The 17,428-nt window shown below is 61.7% G+C and overlaps 1 protein-coding gene across 2 annotated transcripts; it reads right to left on the bottom strand.

The window, feature by feature from the left end:
* Positions 1 to 736: 736 nt before the first annotated feature.
* Rac2 (Rac family small GTPase 2) lies at positions 737 to 13,147 on the bottom strand. 2 transcript variants are annotated; one of them, XM_046429329.2, is made up of 7 exons: positions 12,975 to 13,147; positions 11,047 to 11,118; positions 5,329 to 5,446; positions 4,890 to 4,952; positions 4,385 to 4,544; positions 1,777 to 1,907; positions 737 to 1,334 (listed from the first exon to the last, which is right to left on the bottom strand). In XM_046429329.2, the coding sequence occupies exons 1-6, from the start codon at positions 13,007 to 13,009 to the stop codon at positions 1,777 to 1,779; spliced, it is 579 nt and encodes a 192-aa protein (XP_046285285.1). In that variant the 5' UTR covers positions 13,010 to 13,147; the 3' UTR covers positions 737 to 1,334. The 2 variants fall into 2 exon arrangements, with proteins under 2 accessions (XP_046285285.1, XP_058430142.1); XM_058574159.1 differs by lacking the exon at positions 737 to 1,334 and having other exon boundaries at positions 1,847 to 1,907; positions 4,378 to 4,544; positions 12,975 to 13,131.
* Positions 13,148 to 17,428: the final 4,281 nt, after the last annotated feature.

The following is a 17,428-nucleotide window of genomic DNA, read 5'->3' on the forward strand; positions in this document are numbered from 1 at the left end:
CTGGGCGGGTTTAGGGCCCACACTCACACACAGTGGGACCCCAGCCCCCTTTCAGCTCAGAAGCAGGTTTGAGGGGCAGAGGAAAGGGGCCAGGAGAGGGACCCAGCCCACGCCGGGGCCTGGGAGTCCGAGGGGAGCTGGAGGGAGGACCGTCCAGCCCCAGGGAGGGGGGTGAGCACAGGGTGGGGGCGGGGGGAGGTGGCCGGTCCCTGGCCCTGGCCTGGGGAGGGTCTGGAATGGATCCCCAGGCCCAGCACAGAGCAGAGGGGACTGGGGGTCCTGCCTCGGAACCCTGGGGTGTATGGGTGGGCATCGGGGGCTCCCTCTCTTGGCCTCTCTGGGGACTCAGACCTCAAGCAGCACCAGGCTCACAGGTGGGGCCGGTGGACACGTGGGGGGGGGAGTGAAAGGTTTGGCTCAGTTTCCCTTTGGGAACAAACCCCTCCGCCCTCCCGCAGTTCCCCGGGGTTCCAGGCCCAGTCAGTCAGAATCCAGAGCCTTCTGACCGCCGTGATTGATTGCCTCACACTAAAGCTGCCCAGAGTAAACTAAATTCATTAGAGTTTAGTCTGGGACAGACACTTGCTCTGTTGGCTTAACTTGAACTTGAAAAGATGAAGTCCTAAGGACTTGGCTGAGAATAAGCCAGCCCGCAGCAGCCCAGCCAAGGAGTGCGGGGAAACAGGCCCCAACGACGTCATTGGACCCCCTGATCAAGCTGCACCTGAAGTCATGATAGTTTCAAACGGGAACCATGTATTTATTTTCTGCTTCAGAAGCTTGAAGGGGGTTTTCTACTTGCGGCAGCAGAGTCCTGACGGGCAGAGCAGGAGCAGTGGAGGCTCTCCCAGGAGGATGCGCTCAGGGTCCTGGAGTGAGCGGAAGGCGGCGGGGAGGGCAGGGGCTTGGAGGACACCACAGAGAGGAAGAGAACCGACCTGTTCACATCGTCTCAAAGAACCAGAACGAGGGGCAGGGGAGCAGCTTCGAAGGCCCTGTTTTGCTCAGCCTGACTTTCAGAGAAGCAGGACCTCAGTATCGGAGCGAGACCCTGACCCTGAAGGTCAACAGGGGTGGCCAGCAGCCGTGAAGCTCACGGAGGGGGCCTGGGGCGAGTGGGCGTGGGCTGCCCTTGACCTGGGGCCCCTGGGCCCTGGGAAGGCAGGAGCGTGGGATCAGGACCCGGCCCAGGGCGTCCAGCGGAGACGGTCAGCCAAGCTCTGCAGCCATCGCGAAGAGACGTCACAGGGAGGGGACAGGCCAGCCACCGAGCCATCGGGCTTTGGGCAGGGACCCCAGAGGGTCAGGACCATCTGGAGGGAGGGCTGGGGCACCTGGAAGGCAGACGGCGGGGGTGAGACTGGGACAGGCACAGCCCGCGGCTCACTCCAACCTCCCGGCCTGGCCCCGCCCAGGGTCTCCTTGCTCAGTGTGTCCCACCTCCGCCCCATGCGGCTGTCACGGAGCTCAGGGCTCAGGCTCCCCACGCTCTCCCGCTCTCCGGGGGCAGGACCCGGGCGTCCCTCTTCCTCCCGCCCACCCCGTGTGCAAGAGCCTGCTGAGCGGTCAGCGACCCGGCGCCCTGCTCTCAGGCCTCCTGGAAACAGTCCCCAGGGCAGGCTGGGCTCCGGCAAGTGACAAGATGGCCGGGAACCTGAGGGTCCTGCCCTACCTACTGCCCGCTGTCCCCGCCTGAATGTCCCCTCAGTGACCCGGGGGCAGCTGCTCAGGGGCTGGGCGTCCCCTTCCACCAGGGCCCGCTGGGCAGGGCCTCACCTAGAGGAGGCTGCAGGGGCGCTTCTGCTGCCGCGTGGGCTGGGGGCACAGGACGGCGCGGATGGCCTCGTCAAAGACGGTCTTCAGGCCCCGCTGGGTGAGGGCCGAGCACTCCAGGTACTTCACCGAGTCTGGGGAGGGGGACGGCAGAGGCCTGAGCCCGGGGTGGGAGGCTCTCCTGACGACCCCGCCCAGGCCGCACGGCTGGGAACTGCCCGGGGGTCCAGTGTGGGGTCCAGTCCCCGCGGGGCCTCTGGGCGCTGTGTGACCCTGGGTAGGGCATGGGCCTCTCTGTGCACTTTAACCTACACAGCAGCCACCGGCAGGCCTCTGGGTCCCGCCCCAGGATGCAAATCACCCAGGAAGTCGGAGGCACCTGTGCCCCCCCCCTGCCAGGTCCCCAGACAGCGTCCTTGGCATCGTCCCCACCTGCAGAGGGAAACTGAGGCCTGCAGAGGGTCACCGCTCACCCCAAGTCACGGGCTGGATGCTTCCCTCAGCCCAGGGCTGCGGGGCCTTGGGCGAGGGGAACAGGGACTGGAGAGCCCCTCACAGCAGGAGGACGGCCTCCTTGGGTGGCCACTCAGGGCAGAGGCTCTGCAGCCAGCGGCTGAGCCCACTCCCAGGACAGTGCTCCCTGACCTTCCAGAAGGCGCCCGCGTGTCCACTGCAGCCCAGGGGCTTCCCCTTTGGGGGCCTGGGGAGGGCAGGGAGGGGCCCCACCGTCCACTGAAGCTGCTGTGGGCAGGAGGGGACAGCCGCTGGCCAGCCCCTGCCCGTGCAGGCGGGACTGTGACCGTCCCCAGACAAGAGCAGCCCCGAGTCGGGGGGTCAGGGCCGCAGACACAGCTGGGCAGAGGGTGCTCCCTGAAGTCCCGGGGACAGCAGGAGGGGCAGCCCCTCGAGGGCTGGGAGGAAGGGGTGAGGACCAGGGAATGCAGGCTGGGGGGAACGTCACTCGCCCGTCACCGCCCAGCGGTGTCCCCAGGCTTGGCTCAGCCGGGGCTCGTCACCATGCCACTGTGTGCTCGGAGGGTCTGGACACTCGGCCGCTGCCCTCTCCAGGGCCTGCCACCTCCCCCACCCCCCGGCTCAGTGGGACCAGAACAGGGGACCAGCCAGAGGGCTGGAGCGCTCTAGGACTGGCCAGGCCCGACCCCAGGCCCTGCTCCCTCTAGGACACACTGACCCAGGACGGGGACGGGAGCTGCCCAGGGCAGGGGCCAGGCTAAGGTGGCGGGCAGCCAGGCTGCCCAGGTTCAAGGCTGGGCCCCGCCACGTCCTGGCTGGGAGGCCTTAAGCCAGGGCCTTCTCCTGAGCCTCACAGTCCCCTCCGTACAGGGGGGTGACAGCATCCTCCCCCCAGCGGCTGGGAGGCCTGACACCCACCGAGTGCTCAGCCCACGTCCACATGCTCTGCAGTGGGATCTGTGGCTTGTCCCCAGGTCACCCTGGCGGCCAGAGGCAGCCGCTGTCCTCCACCCAGGGTCAGCTCCTGAGCCCAGCTGGAGGCCAAGGTGGGGCCCTGCCTCCTCTCCTTGAACAGAAGAAGCCCCTGTGGGGGACTGTCCAGAGGTGCAGATGGACAGACCGAGGCCCAGGGGCAGCCACCAGCCCGTGGCCACAGCCAGTCAGCGCTGAAGCCGGGACCAGAACCCGGCCCCCAGGGCCCTCTGGGAAGGGACTCCAAGAGAGGACGCCGGACAGTCACTGTAGGGGACAGCTGGGGGGGGACCGGCAGGGCCAAGTCCCCGCATTGTGAGAAGAGCCTAGTGGCCAGGGCGGGCCAAGACCAGGCTCGGGCAGCAGGTGGAGCCGGGAGGTGGCCGTCCCCACAGGAGCAGGAAGGAGGCAGGCCACTGCGGTTTCTCTTCCTGTGAAGACGGGCGTCCGCCCATTTCCGCAGCTGGGGCAGGGCCAGGGGGAGGTGCAAGCCCCCGGCCTCGGGAGGACGCTGTGGCCCAGGCCAAGAGTGGCCCGTCCAGCTAGTGGCCTGATCGGGAACAACAAGGGACAGGGCAGAGCCACCAGGCCTGGACCCCAGGGGCAAGGTGCAGGCAGCCCCGCCATGATGAAGACTCCACGCCCGCCCCCACCCCGGACAGCAGTTTGCCCTTTCAGGATCTGATCCTGCAGGCCCACGCGGCCACTCGGGCTGGGCCACTCTGAGGACGCAGTGTCCCCTCTGCCCAGTGATCCCTCTGGGGGCAAAGAGGAGCCGGCTGAGCAGCCAGGGCTGGGGGGAGGAGGAGCAGGGCAATGTGTCACCTCCCCAGGAAGCCAACTTGACTGGCTGCCCGTCCTCCAAGTGACCACAGCCCGTGTCACCCACTCCTGCTGTCTGGGGCAGGCACACCCCCTTGTTTCCAGGGCCTTCCTGTGGACACGGTCATCGTCCAACATTGCACTGTCCTGCTGCCTGCTCGATTCAGTGCTCCCGCCCCCACATGAGGCAGGAGCCATGTCTGACAGGCACAGAGAGGCTAAGCGACTAGCCCAAGGCCACACAGCACAGCCAGAGTTCAAATCACGTGGCCTGGCCCCAGGGCCAGGCTGCTTTGGGGTGCCCCCTGCACCCAGCTCCCCTCTCTGAGCCCAAGCCCCGTACCTATCTCCTTGGCCAGTGCCAGGCCCTGTGGGTACGTGATGGGTGCCAGCTTCTTCTCCTTCAGCCTCTCGATGGTGTCCTTGTCGTCCCTCAGATCCAGCTTGGTGCCCACCAGGATGATGGGGGTGCTGGGGCAGTGGTGCCGCACCTCGGGGAACCACTGGGCGGGTGGCGGGATGCGGGGTGCAGGGCGCAGGAAGAGCACCAGGTGACATGGGGAGAAGGTGAGAGGGGCCACGTTGTGCCAGGAGGAGGGCCCAACGGGGACCACGTGGTTGTGGGAAGGGGACAGGACAAGGTCAGGGGGTCGGGGTGAGGTCGCTGGCCCAGCCCCTGCAGGCCCCTCAGTCTCACCCGGTGCCACCCCCGCCAGCCCTGGTTGGCACCAGAGACCCTCTCTGCCTCTGCCGCGGCCTCTGCTGCCCGGGAGGCCTCCAGTTGCCAGTCCCCCCCAGGCCCCTGGCCCTCAGGCCCCCTGCCCCGCAGGCCCCTCTGGCCAGCTCACCTTGGCGCGGACATTCTCGTAGGAGGCCGGGCTGACGAGGGAGAAGCAGATGAGGAAGACGTCCTGCAGGGAGAGGCCGGGTGAGCCACAGCGTCCACCGGCCCCACCTGGCAGCCATGGAGGGCCGGCCCGGGCCAGGAGGGAGGAGCAGGGCGGGCCCTGGGTGCTGAGGGGTGCCCAGGGCGGGGACAGCAAGGCAGAGCCAGGTCTTGCCCAGGTGCCCCTGGTGAGGGACGGGTGTGGCCACCCAGAGTCCACGCTCCTGCCCATCCCCAGCCTGCCCCGGAGGGAGAGCCGAGGGCAAGGGCTGGCACCTCGGCGGGCGTCCCCAGCTCCACAAACCGGGCTCCAGGGGCCACCAGGCCAGACGGGAAGGGCCTCCCAAGCGGAGGACTGGGGGGCACAGGGCCCGGAGCGCGAGGAGAGCGGGGCCGCGCACCGTCTGGGGGTAGGAAAGTGGCCGCAGGCGGTCGTAGTCCTCCTGGCCAGCCGTGTCCCACAGCCCCAGGTTCACGGGCTTGCTGTCCACCATCACATTGGCTGAGTAGTTGTCAAACCTGTGGAGGAGGTACGACAGGACAAGGTCAGCCTCGAGTCCAGAGCCCCGACATCCACTGAAGCCCTGCATCGTCCCATTCAGAGGATGAACACCAGAGAGGGGCGGCGACTAGCCCATTGTCACACAGCACTGTGCAGTTGGGTTTTCTTTATTTTTTTCATTACTGATTCATTATATTTAAAAATCTTTTTTTTTTTTTTTTTTTTTTGGCTGGGAGTGGTGGCCCACGCCTGTCATCCCAGCTGCTCGGGAGGCTGAGGCAGGAGAATCGCGAGTTCAAAACCAGCCTCAGCAAAAGTGAGGCAGTAAGCAACTCAGTGAGACCCTGTCTCTAAATAAAATGCAAAGTAGGGCTGGGGACGGGCTCAGTGGCCGAGGGCCCCCGAGTTCAACCCCTGGTTCCAAAACCTGACAAAGAACATGGCCTCTCCATTGTTTCTCTGCCTTCAACTGTGTTTGGCGAGACTTTGACAGACTCCCACAAACTCCCTCCTAGTCTCCATCCGTATAAGCGTCACCCGCCTCCTGTGCCGCACACCAAGGTTGTCACCCGGTGCCTGTTGAATGAATGTTCATCCCCGTTTTAGGCTGGGACCCCCAGAAGCGACCAGAGACAACGACGTCGGGCAGAGGCCCCGGAAGATGTGAGGAGGGAGCCGCAGGAGGAGGAAGGACGCAGGCCGTATGGGAGGTGCCAGGGGCTGTGACTGCCGTGGCCTCGGGTGCTCAGGCTGCTGGGGACACTGGGGGACAGTGGGGACCAGGGGCAGGGCCTCCTCAGAGGGGCAGGAAACTGGGACTCCTGTGGGCAGAGGGCTGCCCTGGGGCCCTGCAGTGCCCAGAGCCGCCCAGTCACCAGTCCATGGCAAAGCCTGATAGGAGGCCAGACAGGGCGAGGAGCCTGAGAAGATCGGGAAAGGGGAAGTCCTGGGGGCCCTGGGAGGGTCCAGCCTGGGGCCTCGAGGGTGTTTTGGGGTAGGCTTGGGAGAGCAAGTTCCCAATACACACGCGACTAGATCACGCTGAATCCTCATGCCAGAGAGAAGAAAATGCATCAGAGAGGCATAGCAACTTGCCCAAGGTCACCCAGCCACTGAGAGACCAAACTAGCTGAGAAGCCACGTTGGGATAACTCCACATCCAGTGTTCCCAGCCCCGTGCCCCAGCTGTGCCTCCAAGGATGCCCTCATCACCTGCCCCTGAGGGTTAGGGACCACCCTCACCTCACTGAGGTCCCCCACACAGGCCCTGCTCCTCATCTCCCGAACTCGCCCACTGAGGCCTCGGGCTCCCCTGGCCTCCACCTGTCTCTCCCCTTGCACAGCAGCCAGACTGCTCCCAGGGCAAGGCTCGTGCTGCCCGCCTCCCTGTGCCCGTCCATGAAGCACCCCTGCCCAGAACGCCCAGCCCTGCCTCAGCTAATCCAAACAGCCCTGAGCGTCCTCATCTCCCACACCCTCCAGGCCTCCCTCCCGGGCCTCCTCTGGAATCCGCTTCCCCCACATGCACTTGCTTCCATTCCCACTTCAGAGCCCGTCCAGGCACTGCCCCCCCCATGAGGACCTTCCCTGCCCCCGCCTGAGAGAGCCAGGGACCCCTCCCTCGGGTGACTGGCCTGCTTGACCCTGGCCATGAGCCGGCATTTGTCACAGCTCTGTCCCCTCCAAGGCCGGGCTCCCTGTCGGCCAGGCTCGGTCTGCTCACCCCCCCTGTCTTGGGCTGAGCCCAGCAGACGCAGCTGGAAGGGAACCAACCCATCCCCACCTCCTGGGGCCAACAGAAGGATCCCAAGGGACCGCGTGTAGCCCTCACCTGGGAGGTGCTGGGAGCTGAGCGATGGCATTCCTCGTGTCCCTAAGTGCCTCCCACGGGCCCTCCCAGAGGACAGCTGTATGTGACAGTGATGTGAATTCCTGGGGTCCCCCCCTGAGGTCCACAGGCGACCAGGACCAGAGGACCCTTGCGCAGGACCCTGGCTGACCCCACTCCGGTTTTCCAGATGAGGAACCGAGGGTCATGCGCAGGAAGGGACAGGCCCAAGGTCTCCCAGCCAACTGGTGACCGAGCCAGGACAAAACCCTGTTACCCAACTCAGAATCTCTGCTATTTCATGACTGGAGACAGGTGGGGACAGTGAGGACAGTGGGGACAGGCTCGGAGGCCTGGCCTCTGACGGCAGCCCAACCTGCCACTGTAATGCAGTGAAGGAGGGTAGGTAAAGGAGGGGTCTGCAGCCAGGTGTCACCTGGCCACCACCTGAGCCTGCCCTGAGTATGAACAACGGTGTATTCAAGGAACCCAAAGACCACAGGTCACACGAGGCTGGTGACTCGGGGACTGGGGAGGATGGACCAGGCAAGCAGGGCCATCAACCCAGCAAGGACTCGGCTGCCGGAGGCTGGACGTCCTGCTGCCCATGGGAAGCCCAGGTTTGCTGGGCCAGTTCACAGAGAGGATCATGGGGGAGGTAAAACCAAGTTCCAAGGAGTCGGCCTAAGTGACTTCTCAGGGCTCTGCCTGCCCACCCTGCCAGGTGCCAGGTCATGGGCACCCGTGATGCGCTCAATTGTTCTGGAAGCTACTACTCTGTTCCAGAATCTAGAGGAAACTGGACAGCTTCAGGGCCCGTCCTCAGGAAGCGCACCCCAGCAAGGCTGCCCAGCCCATGAGCAGGGAGATGAGTTCCATCGGGACCAGAGGAAAGTCCAGCGGGTGTCAGGAGCCCTGCGCAGGGCCTGGGGGAGGCCGCCCTGTGAGATCGTCAAGGAAAATTGAAACCTGGAGGGGAGGTGGAGATGAGGCTGGGGGCGGGGGACAGGAGATGGGTGTTAAGTGTGAAGGGGCCCCAGGAGGGATTTTAGGCCGGACTCTTTCACCTTTGAAAGCTCCAGAGTGATTATAAGGAGGCGAGGCGGGAGGGACCCTCTACATCACAGGCCCCGAGGGCAGGGTCCTGCCTTGTCTTTGTGTCCCCAACTCCCAGCTTGGGACCATCCAGGGAGCAGCTTCAGTCTCCCCGTTTGTGAAAACGTGCAAAGATCTCAGGGGCCCCGCTGGTTTCAGTATCAGGTGTAAATATAAGCCACCAGGCTACCAGCGCCAAGGCTGCCCCTGTAGTCCCTGTCTACACTGCGCAGCGGGATCCCCTCTAGCGGGATGCGGAGGAGAGGATAGCGAGAGCCAATCAGGGGGCAGCTCTGCTGGTCCTGGCTCCTGATTGGCTGGCTGGCCGCGCAGCTCGCTCCCCGGAGAAGGAGAGGAGGCCACAGATTCAGGTCGCCTCGGGGTGTTAACCCCCAGCCGCTGGCAGCAGCCCGAGCTCAGTCCCCAGGCTCATCGCATCTTGTGCCCGTCCCAGAAGCACTCCCCGACCTTCTGGCGAGCACCAGCGCTCTCTCGCTCTCGGGGGCCGCCTGCTTTACCGAACCCACCCTCTCTCCTTCACGCCCTCCAATGCCAAGTGCCCAGCGTGCCTTCTCTTACCCTCCCTGTCACGGGCGCACGGGCATTGGTGGTAGCGAGACCCTCTGGGGTCTTGTCCAGGGCCGAGCAACTTTGCTGGAAGGTGGGCGGCATGCAGGGCCCCCAGATAATATGCAGAACCCAGTGGACAAGGAAAACTCAGGGCCCGTTGACAAAAATAATTACGAGATTCAAGGGGGGGGGACATCGGAGCATTAAACCAGGTGCAGGACCCTTCTGAGCATGGAGCCTGTGGAACCACACAGGTGTGCCCGGGGCACTGCACGGTAGGACGCTCCAGCCCAGCCTCTGAGTGTCCTGAGCAGCCCAGTCCTCTAGGGGCCACCAGGGACTTCAAGTTGCTCAGAGCAGGGGGCCCAGGCCTGACCTCAGCGACCTCAGTCCTGTTCCCTTGCACAGGGAGGGTGCCCGGCCTGGCTGGGACCTCCTGCCCCTTCCTGTCCCTGCCTCTCACAGATGGGACCTGCGGCTTACGGACTCGGAAGGGGGAGCAGCTGCTCCAAAGTCCTTTTGCAAGTGGGTCCTCCAACCCAGCCAGGACAGGGGCCGATGGGGTCTCCAGCCAGCATGCAGGGAGGGGGACACCGGCAGGGACAACACACTCCTGGTGACAGTGGTCTCCAGTGGGAGCCACCTTTCCGGTCCTGCACCGCCTCTCTACTCAGGTGCACAGCTGGCCCTCCTCTGCCCTCAGAGGGGCCGAGAGGCGTTCACTGGCTGACGGCAGGGACGAGGGTCCTCCTTCCCTCTTTGCCGGTAAGGGCAGGGTGGACAGGGACGCCCACAGACCCAGGAACCAGCAGGGGCAGCTTTCCCGGCCCTGCCCAGGTTTCTCTGCCCTCACTGCATGAGCCCTGTGTCCCGGGGACAGGCCCCGTTGGAGGGAGCCACCCTGCCCTGCAGCAGTGGACCAAGAGGCTCAGGGCTGTGGGCGGGAGGCCCTTGGGGAGGGGGCAGTCTCTCCTGTCAAGGGGGTACTGAGGCACTGACCCCTCCTCCACCTCCGTGGAAGAACCTGAATCCAGCTCCTGAAAGAGGGTCACACTGAGGCCAAGAGGGAAGGGCCCAGCCCTGCTCTCCACAGCCCCGCTCTGAAGCCAGACAGGCCTGGCTGACTCTGGGGGCAAGTCCCTTAGGGGCCATGAGCCTCAGCTCCCCCATGGGTACACTGGCCACCATAACACCCACCTCCAGAGAAGGCTATATGCCTGTGGCAACCCGTGCACCCAGCACACAGTAGGTCCTCAGTGGGGCCTCCCAGCCTCTCCCATGAGGCCCAGTGAGGTCAGTGGAGTACTGTGCATGTCACGCTGTGGGGGACCCTGTGCTGGGACATCAGGGAGGCCCAGGAAGAACCAGCTGTGGCTGCCTGTGCTCCACATGGTCATGGAGAGGTGGGAAGCCACTCTGGAGGGTGAGAGGCTTCCTGGAGGAGGGGCCTGGGGTGGGCCCTGGGGGCTTGGGCAGGTGGGCGTGGGGGGGCACCGCGCGCTGCAGAAGAGCTTAAGCAAAGGCCTGAGGTAGGAGTGCCCGGGACGTCTGTGCCACAGCAGAGCTCATGGACAGAGTGGGCGGCTGATGGAGACAGGTCCTTGACGGCCATGCTGGGCACAGGAGCTGCCCTGGCTGAGGGACCCCTGACACCTGCGTGCTCCTCCCTCCACAGCGTGTGGCCGCCCTGCCTGCACATCTAGCAGCAGAGGGCGGCCTCCGACAGCCACAGCGGGCACTGCCCTGCTCCCACGCCAGCCCCTGCTGCAGCCTCTGCAGGCCGCGGTGTCGAGGCCCAGGGCGCCCTCCTCCTCCGCCCTCTGCTTTCTCACCAACAGCTCCCCTGCCTCCCACTCCATCCAGCCCTGTCCTCCCTGCCCCTCTGTGGGGGACCCGCGTGCTCCCTGGCACCCTCCCCACCACCCGCCTCGTCCGCTCCGTCTCTCCCTCCTGGGCCTCCGCAGGCTGCTGCCTCCCCAGGGGGACCTTGGGGCAGCCCCACCAAGCCAGAGCCTGGCTCTGGTGCCACCTGACTGCCTGAGCCCTGGATGCACCCAGGGGTCTGTCCCATGGGAGGGGCCTGGAGGGGGGCCTTGGGGACGCCCCGCCCTGGCGGGCACTCACACGGTGGGGATGTACTCTCCTGGGAAGGCGTTGGTGGTGTAGCTGATGAGGAGGCAGGTCTTTCCCACGGCTCTGCAAGACAGGAAGCGCGAGAGGGCGTGTCACAGGCTCTGTCTGGGGCCTGGGGACATCTCCGAGTGCCTGCCTGGTCCCCCAAGAAGACCCAGAGTCTGCCCAAGCCCCGACCTCTGAGCCTCAGTCTCCCACCCGTGACACCCCCTTCAGTATCAACCCCAGAGCCTGCAAGGGTCGCCTGAGGTGTCTGTGCGTGCAGACTCTCGGGCCCCAGAGATTCTGGTCCGCGGGTGTGGGCGGAGCTGGGGCCCCGAGGTGTGGGTCATGGGGACAGAGGAGCAGGAGTGGGGGGTGCCGGGAGACCATGCCATAGGGGCTCTGGGCCTGACTCCGCCTGTGTCCCCACACTCCCAGCCTCAAAGCCCAGCTCCACCAACCACGGGTGGGCAATTTTAGGCAGTCACCAAAACCCCTGCCTCAGTTTCCCCATGGAGAACAAGGGGATGTGTTCATCTCCCGGGAATGCGCTGATGCACACAGCAAGATGTCACAGCCACGGCAGGTGGTGACCATTAGGGGAAACTGCCCCCATACCTCCGTCCTTACCATGGAACAAGGCAGTCAAGGACACAGAGTTTTTTAAAGTCAAAGAGACCTGGGTCTAACTCCTGTGCAGGATTTGGCAAATGACTTAACCTCTCTGAGCTTCTGTTTTCCCAACTATAAAGTGGACTTGATATTAGGGAGCATAGTATGCAGGGGCCCTGCTCAAGCCCAGGGCTGGCACCCAGCGGAAAATGAATGGCCGCAGCCCTTGTGGGTTGTCCCCCATCCTGCTGGGCCAGCAGACGGCAAATGTAGCTCAGCCAGGAGCAGAAAGGCCAAGGGGCCTCTCTGGGCCTTCCCCTGCTCTGCCTGGTTCCGTCACTTCCTGTTCCGAGCAGGCTGCTGGCCCTCCCGGGGCCTGCCACCAAAGTACCTTTGAACGTTACCCTTGACTTCCGCCCGCCTGCTCAGATCAGATGCAAAGCAGAAGTGAGCGGTGGCTGCGGCCAGATAACGGCCACCCGGCCCGAGTCAGCTGAGGGCGCCTGTGGACGCCGCCCCCCCAGGAGCCACGGGCAGGACTGGGTCAGGCAGGATCCCCAGGCGGCCCCTGCATGGGGAGCTGGGCAGGAGGCCAGGGCCAGCCAGATACCTGGGATGGACCCGGGGCCACCTTGGGCTGGTTCCCAACATGTGCGGCAGGCTTGTGAGTGACAGGGGACCTGTCATTCTACAGATGAGGAAACAGAAGGCCACAGGGACAGGACAGCCCAAGGTCACTGAGTTCCAGCCGCTGGGGAGGGCCTCAGCCCAGCTGGCCCCTCGGGTCCCCACAGTCACCCTGCACCTCCTGCCGTTCTCCTTCCCTAACTCTGCACCCCTGCGCCCCCCATTCTGCTCCTCACCACCCCCCCACATTCCCCCCCACTACAAGCTGTGGGGGAGGTAGGAACGCACCCGACAGGGACCCAGCCCCGGGCTCCTCTCCCGCCTCCCCACGCCTCTTCCCAGGGCGCTTGTGGCGGTTCAGGGAAGGGCTGGGACCTGCCCAAGGCCACATCCCCTCACCAGCCCTCACCAAGCCAGGGCCTAGACCCCAGGCCAGCCTGGGGACAAAAGCCAGGCTCCCTCCTCCTGGCTGCATCTGCAGAATGGAGACAGGGGCTCGCATCCCTGGACACCTGCCCCCAGATCTTGGGGTGCAGGCCAGCAGCCCTGGCCACCCCCCACTGTCCTGTAACCCCACCCAGGCGGCTTTGGGGGTGGGTGGGCCCCCTGGACCCTGGGAGAGGCCTCCTCCCAGCTGCGGGGCACCAGGCAGGAGGGATGCAGGTAGGGGCTGTGAGGAAGTTCAGCCAGGTACCTACCCATCTCCCACCACCACACACTTGATGGCCTGCATTGCGTCCGGGCCTGAGGGACGGCAGTGACAGCTCAGGGCAGGAGAGCTTCCCCAGGCGCCAGGGGTGTGCAGAGGCTGGCAGGTGCCCCAGCAGCAGCGAGGAGCAGCCACCCACAGCCCAGGAGCAGGAGGAAGCGGAAGGGGAACTTGCCCAAGCCGCTGCCCCCACAGCCTTGCAGGGGGCGGGGCGAGCAGTCTGGAGAGGAGCAGGGGCCCCTCAGGTGCCGGGCTGAGCCCTGGCCACCCGTGGGCACCTCGGGTACCCTCTCCACCAGGAGACTGGCTACCCGACCCAGGGCCAGGGCCAGAGTTGTTCTCCAAGAACAGGGGATTTCCAAGCATTCAGTTTGCCTCGGTTTGAAGCATGAGCATTTAATGAGTGTCTACTGGATACCAGGCCCAATACCAGGAGCTGGTGATTCCAAGGGCGAGAGGCAGAGCGCGTCCCTGTAGAGAAGGAAGTGCCTCACCACAGGCGTCTGCAAACAGGGCAGGACGTGACTGAGGGATCTACAGGGAGGGGACCTCAGACTCACCTAGAGGGAGAGGCGGGACAGCGGGGGGCCTACAGGTGGCACCGAGCCTGCATTTGAAATGTGGTGTCCAGGAGAGAGCACTTAGGGTGGGGGCTGCCTGGGCCTACTCAGGGCATCCCCCAAACTAGGGCCCAGATGAGAGGTGGGGAGATGAGGCCAGAAGGGGAGGCTGGGGTCGCTGGTGGGAGAAGCGACGGAAGGAAAGCGGCTGCGCGTCCTGCTTGAGCCAGGCCTGCCCTGGAGACCAGGGGCTCTGGAGCAAGGCACGGCGGCCTATTTCATGGATGAAGAAACCGAGGGTCTGAGAAGCCAACACCACCCGGCCTGAAATCAACCTGGGGCCAGCAAACCCCAGGCACTTCTGGCACCGAGCTGCTGTCTGGTGGGGGCGAAGGCTTTGGGGTGAGGGTGTGTCCCCCTTATTGCCACTGCTCACAGCCAGCACCTTCCTAACTCCAGGGAGAAGGGGCAAGAGAGGGGAAGGGAGATGGAGCCTCTAGCCCAGCCCCCACAAGCCAGGAAACCTCAGCAGGGTGCAGAGGGCAGGGCCTGCGGGTGCCAGGTGCCCCTCCCAGGGACCCTCCCTCCCAGGCCTTCTGCACTCGCCTCTGTGCCCACCTCTATTCCCACCCACTACCAGACCCCGAGCAACCCCTCGCCAATCCCTAAAGGAGTTTGTTTCCTGGACTGGACCAAACGGAAAACGACCCCCAGTGGGAAAGTGAGATCCAGACCAAGTCTGAGCTTGGGTTCCTGGTGTTGTCACCAGCGCTCCCTTCTTGGTTTCGACCAGGGCACCCGGTGGTCACAGGAAGGGGCGCTGGGAGCAGCTCACCTTGGTGAACTCTCTATCCTGGAAAAGCTCCTCTATTTAAAGAAAAAGAGAACGTGCTGGGGGGCACAGCTCAGGGTGGGACACAGGCTTGGGCTGCCCAGGGCCTGGGCTCAGCCCCAGCACCGAAGCTTCCCTGGCTCAGGCGTTTCTGAGACCCCAGCTGGCTGCCTGCGCCTGTCCGTCCCGTTTACTAGGAAGGACGTTCCGAGTGTGGACGTGTCACGTTTGGTCATTCATTATTTGTCTTCTTTTGACCAAACTCCCTGAATCACAGAACCACAGCCCCTGGGCTGGCCTGGTACCACTCCTGACCTGCCCTGGCCCCGCCGGTAGACAAGGCATACGCCCAGTCCCCGCTCACACACCTCCAGTGACAGGGAGCTCAGTGCCTTAGGGGGCAGCCTCTTCCATCCCTGGCTAGCCCCATCTGTTAGAAACCCTTCCTCTTTTTCAGCCCAAATCCACGTCCCTGGATCGGCCCTCAGAGATCCTAGTCCTTGTCCTGGGGCCACTCGGAATCATTAACTCTCCTCCCAACTCAGACCTTAGGATGTGGGGAATTTGCTGGTCCATGTTGGACTTTGTGGAGTTGTCTTTTCTGGTGTATAATATTCCTATCTGTGAATGTCTCAAAATGTCTTTACCCAACCTGCAGCTAAGAGGTCTTAATGAGGGGCTGGAGATGTGGCTCAAGCGGTAGCGCACTCGCCTGGCATGTGTGCGGCCCGGGTTCGATCCTCAGCACCACATACAAACAAAGATGTTGTGTCCGCCGAGAACTAAAAAATAAATATTAAAAAAAAAAAAAAGAGGTCTTAATGAGGGCTGGGGTTGTGGCTCAGCGGTAGAGCACTCGCCTAGCACATGCAAGGCCCTGGGTTCCATCCTCAGGACCATATAAAACTAAAATAAATACCGTGTCCAACTAAAAAATAAATATTTTTTAAAAAGAGTTCTTAATGACTTTTGATGTCTGAGCCATAAACCATTCCGTGAACGTCTGTGGGCTCCTGGGGCTGGTGTGAGTGGTTTCTAGGGAGAGGATGGCAGAGCCGAAGGGCACTTGCATCTCTCACTTCAACAGACAGTCCTACCTCATGCTCTAGGAGCCCCTTGGCCACACTTGGCCTTGAAGCTACTTTGGGGTGTAACTTGGTATCAAATGCAAATTTTCTCCCTACTGACGGATGCTTTTCAAGCAAGTCTTGCTTAGGACTTCCAAGCCAATGTCATCAAGATGTCCTGTACTTTCCTCTAAAGGTTTTACAGTTTTGCTTTGCATAGGGAGGTCTTACACTTGGGGTGGATTTGCGGGGAGACAGGGATGGGTTTGAGTTTTTGAGAGATGTGGGTTTAGTTTAACGGTCCCCATGACCAGTGGTTCCAGTACCACCTATGGACAGGGGCACCCCCCGTCTTTGCAGGAATGTGGGGTGTGGATTGGCTCTGAGCCGCTGGGTCTGTGGGTCTACTGTCCACCCAGCAGCCTCAGGGACCCCGGTGCTATATCCAGTCTTTACAAAATCCAGCAGGGAAAATCAGCCTCTCTTGGCCTTTTCCAAAATCGTTCTAGTCTTCGCTCATCACTTTGCCGTCCATGGAAATTTCAGAATAAGCTCATCAAAGTTCCAAGAATCGGTGTCAGGATTCAGATCAAAATGGTAGTTGATTTGTAGCAGAATTCGGGGAGAATCGACGTCTTTGGAGCACTGGACCTTCCTGCCCGGGACCATGCTGAAATTCTTATGTCTTTCAATAGACTTTCCTAATTTTCCCCAGAAAGTTCACGCACATTTTTCAAAAGATTTATTTCTTGACATCTTATTATTCCCAGTGTCATTATAACTAATTCTTTTAAAAATTTTTTTGATGTAGATGGACACAATATCTTTATTTTGTTTATTATTATTTTTATGTGGTGCTGAGGATTGAACCCAGGGCCTCACGTATGCTAGGCAAGTGCTCTACCACTGAGCCACAACCCCAGCCCATAACTAATACTTTTTTTAAAAAATTGATTTTCTGCTTGTTCCCTCTGTAAGGAAAATGTCACATTTTACATGTTGGACTTACATGGCAATCTGGATGGAAATTCTCATGAAAACCTAATCAGATCTTTAAAAATCCCACCCTACCCCCCCAACCCCTGTGCTGGAGATCACACCAGGGCCTCGTGATTGCTGGGCCTGGGGCCCTACCTCTGCACTACCCTCCACCCCCGGCCCTCTTATAATTTACCCAAAGATTTTGCCACTAACATTGTAAATCCAAGACTGCCATGCAGACGTTTTTATCATTTGTGGAAAATGTTGGTTTTTTCCCCTTCCTTCCCAATATTTATAAATCTAACTCCTTGGCTCACCTGAATTCTTTGTTACAGAGCTGAATGGAATTGGTGTTGACCGGAGTCCTCCTCTTATTTCTGATTCTGAAGAAACAGCTTCTTTTTTTTTTTTTTTTTTTTTTTTGTACCAGAAAGTGAACCCAGGGGTGCTTAACCACTGAGCCACATCCCCAGTCCTTTTTTTATATTTAACTTAGAGGCAGGGTCTCACTGAGTTACTTAGGGCCTCGCTAAATGGCTAAGGCTGGTTTTGAACTTGAACTTCAACTGCCTCAGCCTCCCGAGCCTCTAGGAATACAGGCGGTCTAAGGGATGCTATTTACTGGAGTTGTGCACAGCGCCCTTGGATGTGTGTTGTGACTTGCTTCCTGACAAGCATGAGTTTTGGGTTATTGTTGTTTTTGTTTTATCATAAATGGGCATGAATTCCGTGTTCCATATATGGCTAACACATCAGAGATGTGAACTTGCTTTTCACGACTTTTACATTATTACAAATATGCTTTCATCTTGCTCCATCTATCAACTCCGGAGAACACCGTGTTGAATCTGCGGCCATGATGGGACTCTATGCACCTGGTCATTCTACCACGTTTTGATTTTTGCTTTATAAACTTTTCAGCGGGATCATCAGATGCACCGGCCTTGAACGTCATTCCATCTCTCTGAAGACTTTAACCTTTCATTAAAATGGCAGCCAACTC

Source organism: Marmota monax, unplaced genomic scaffold (genome assembly GCF_021218885.2).
Source record: "Marmota monax isolate L192 unplaced genomic scaffold, Marmota_monax_Labrador192_F-V1.1 WCK01_AAM20220418_F8-fsc00051, whole genome shotgun sequence".
Classification (NCBI taxonomy): Eukaryota; Metazoa; Chordata; class Mammalia; order Rodentia; family Sciuridae; genus Marmota; species Marmota monax.

What these genes read in the sequence shown, in the direction of transcription:
- Rac2 (XM_046429329.2), bottom strand. Translation starts at nt 13,009, where the DNA reads ATGCAGGCCATCAAGTGTGTGGTGGTGGGAGATGG. An exon ending in TGTGTGGTGGTGGGAGATGG is followed by an intron (nt 11,119 to 12,974) that starts GTAGGTACCTGG and finishes CCTGTCTTGCAG; the next exon opens with AGCCGTGGGAAAGACCTGCC. An exon ending in CACTTTCCTACCCCCAGACG is followed by an intron (nt 4,953 to 5,328) that starts GTGCGCGGCCCC and finishes CTCTCCCTGCAG; the next exon opens with GACGTCTTCCTCATCTGCTT.